At 41.3% G+C, this 2,500-nt stretch overlaps 1 protein-coding gene across 1 annotated transcript in view; it reads left to right on the top strand.

Moving 5' to 3' along the window:
• Window positions 1-2,500, top strand: part of LOC123501496 (guanylate cyclase 32E-like) — a 65,928-nt gene that overhangs the window by 45,989 nt on the left and 17,439 nt on the right. The window contains exon 12 of the mRNA XM_045250348.1: window positions 1,374-1,491. Within this exon, the coding sequence (XP_045106283.1) occupies window positions 1,374-1,491 (118 nt within the window). The remainder of the gene's footprint in view (window positions 1-1,373; window positions 1,492-2,500) is intronic.

Raw genomic sequence — 2,500 nt, 5'->3', positions numbered from 1 at the left:
GAGGAAATACAGAAGAAATAGGAGTTACACACACACACACACACACACACACACACACACACACACACACACACACACACACACACACACACACCACAACAAACATTGCAGTCCTCACGAGGCGACCTGACATCCTATTACCAAGACGAGAGAAGAAAAGGATAGCAAAGTAGAAGGCTCTCTCCCCACCCTCCCATCCTCCACCCCTCTCAACCATGAACCACACAGGAAAACCGATCAAAATGAATTACCTTACTGGATTAGAGAAGGAAAAACACAAATAATATAGAATAGAAAGGAAAAATAGAAAAGAAAGTGAATTTTTTGAAGGTAAAGAAAATATATATGAAATAAATAAATGAATAATAAATAAAATAAGGTTGATAGTGAATGAATGAAGGAGGGAAGGAGGGAGGAGGAAGACGGGGGAGGAAAAGGGAGGAGGAAGGCATGAAGGAGATTGGAGAAGTGGAGGGAAGGGAAGAAATAGGAAATGGAAGGTGTATTGGAGATTAAGGAGAGAGAGAGAGAGAGAGAGAGAGAGAGAGAGAGAGAGAGAGAGAGAGAGAGAGAGAGAGAGAGAGAGAGAGAGAGAGAGAGAGAGAGAGAGAGAGAGGTACAATCATTTTCGTTAAGTGGAACCCAAACTCCCTAAAGAGGCAGGAGGAGGAGGAAGAGGAAGAGGAAGAGGAAGAGGAGGAGGAGGAGGAGGAGGAGGAGGAGGAAGGAAGAGGAGAGGAGGAGAGGAGAGGAGGAGGAGGAGGAGGAGGAGGAGGAGGAGGAGGAGGAGGAGGAGGAGGAGGAGGAGGAGGAGGAGGAGAGGAGAAGAAGAAGAAGAAGAAGAAGAAGAAGAAGAAGAAGAAGAAGAAGAAGAAGAAGAAGAAGAAGAAGAAGAAGAAGAAGAAGAAGAAGAAGAAGAAGAAGAAGAAGAAGAAAAAAAAATGAAGATGAATAAAAAATATATATAACAAAAAATAAGAAAAGAACGAAGACGATAAAATGGATTAAAAAAATGATTGCAAGAGAGATAGATAGATAGATAAAGAGAGAGAGAGAGAGAGAGAGAGAGAGAGAGAGAGAGAGAGAGAGAGAGAGAGAGAGAGAGAGAGCATATTTACCTGGCCACTCACCTGCCTCTCACACGTACAGGTAAAATGGCCCACTTCCCTCCCTCATTAAGGCAGGTACGAGCCTTATGGGAGCTCTCTCTCTCTCTCTCTCTCTCTCTCTCTCTCTCTCTCTCCCGGCTCAGAAGAAATAATAATACAATATCAATGGCTCAGAAGAAATAATAATACAATATCAATGAATATTAAAAAATTCTCTCTCTCTCTCTCTCTCTCTCTCTCTCTCTCTCTCTCTCTCTCTGCCAGGCACTACCGCTACGAACACAAGCTGGCGTGTCTAGTATGGAAGATTGACATGCGCGAAGTGAAGATAATCAGTACCCAAGTTTGCGCAGCGCCGGACAGCAATACTAACAACAACACGGTAAGCTGGCCACTGCAACTCTCTCTCTCTCTCTCTCTCTCTCTCTCTCTCTCTCTCTCTCTCTCTCTCTCTCTCTCTCTCTCTCTCTCTCTGTGTGTGTGTGTGTGTGTGTTTTTCATATTCTTTTTTCTTCTTCGTTCCTATTTTTCTTGTTCTTGTTCCATGTTAGTGTTTTTTTTTTATTTTCTCTCATCTTTATCATCATTCTTCTTCTTCTTCTTCTTTTCTTCTTCTTCTTTTGGTTTATTTCAGTTTTTTTTGTTTTTTTCCTTTTCTCATTTATTGTTTTGTTTTTATTGTTTATTTGATTTTTTTTTCATCTTACTTTTTTTGCTTAACCACCACAGTTACTCCTCCTGGTTTTCCTCTTCCTCTTCCTCTTCCTCTTCCTCTTCCTATTCCAGGCGACATTGTTTACCTTGTGTGGTTTATGAATATCTGTTTTGTTTGCTTCCTTTGTCAGCTTATTCTCCTCCTCCTCCTCCTCCTCCTCCTCCTCCTCCTCCTCCTCCTCCTCCTCCTCCTCTTCTTCTTCCTTCTCCTCCTCTTGCTCAGACAATATCCAATTAAGCAATTCTGTTCCTCCTCCTCTTCCTCCTCCTCCTCCTCCTTCTAGTCTTCTTCCTTATCTCTCGTGAAACTTCTTGTCTTCTTCTTCTTCTTCTTCTTCTCCTTCTTCTTCTTCTTCTTCTTTTTCTTCCTTTTTCTCTTCCGCATCTCGTCTCAAAAATCTAAATTCTATTCTTCATTCTCTCTTCGTTTCTCTTCTCCCTCCTTCATTCTTTTTATTTCCATTATTCTTTCTCCGCCTTTTCCACCTCTTCTTCGTCCTTCTGCTTCTTATCCTTCAATTATTCCTTTTCTTGTTTTTCTTTTTCGTTTTCTTCTTCTTCTCTTGTTTTCGCGTTCACTGCCTCTTTTTCCTTAACCTTCATCTGCATTATTCTTTTATCCTCCTTTACATCTGTTTCTTCGTTTTCTCCTTTGATCTTCTCCACCCTTACAAATT

This window comes from Portunus trituberculatus, chromosome 9 (assembly GCF_017591435.1).
Source record: "Portunus trituberculatus isolate SZX2019 chromosome 9, ASM1759143v1, whole genome shotgun sequence".
In the NCBI taxonomy this organism is placed as follows: Eukaryota; Metazoa; Arthropoda; class Malacostraca; order Decapoda; family Portunidae; genus Portunus; species Portunus trituberculatus.
Note: the sequence above shows the minus strand (reverse complement) of the source record. Positions and strands in the feature narration are given on the sequence as shown.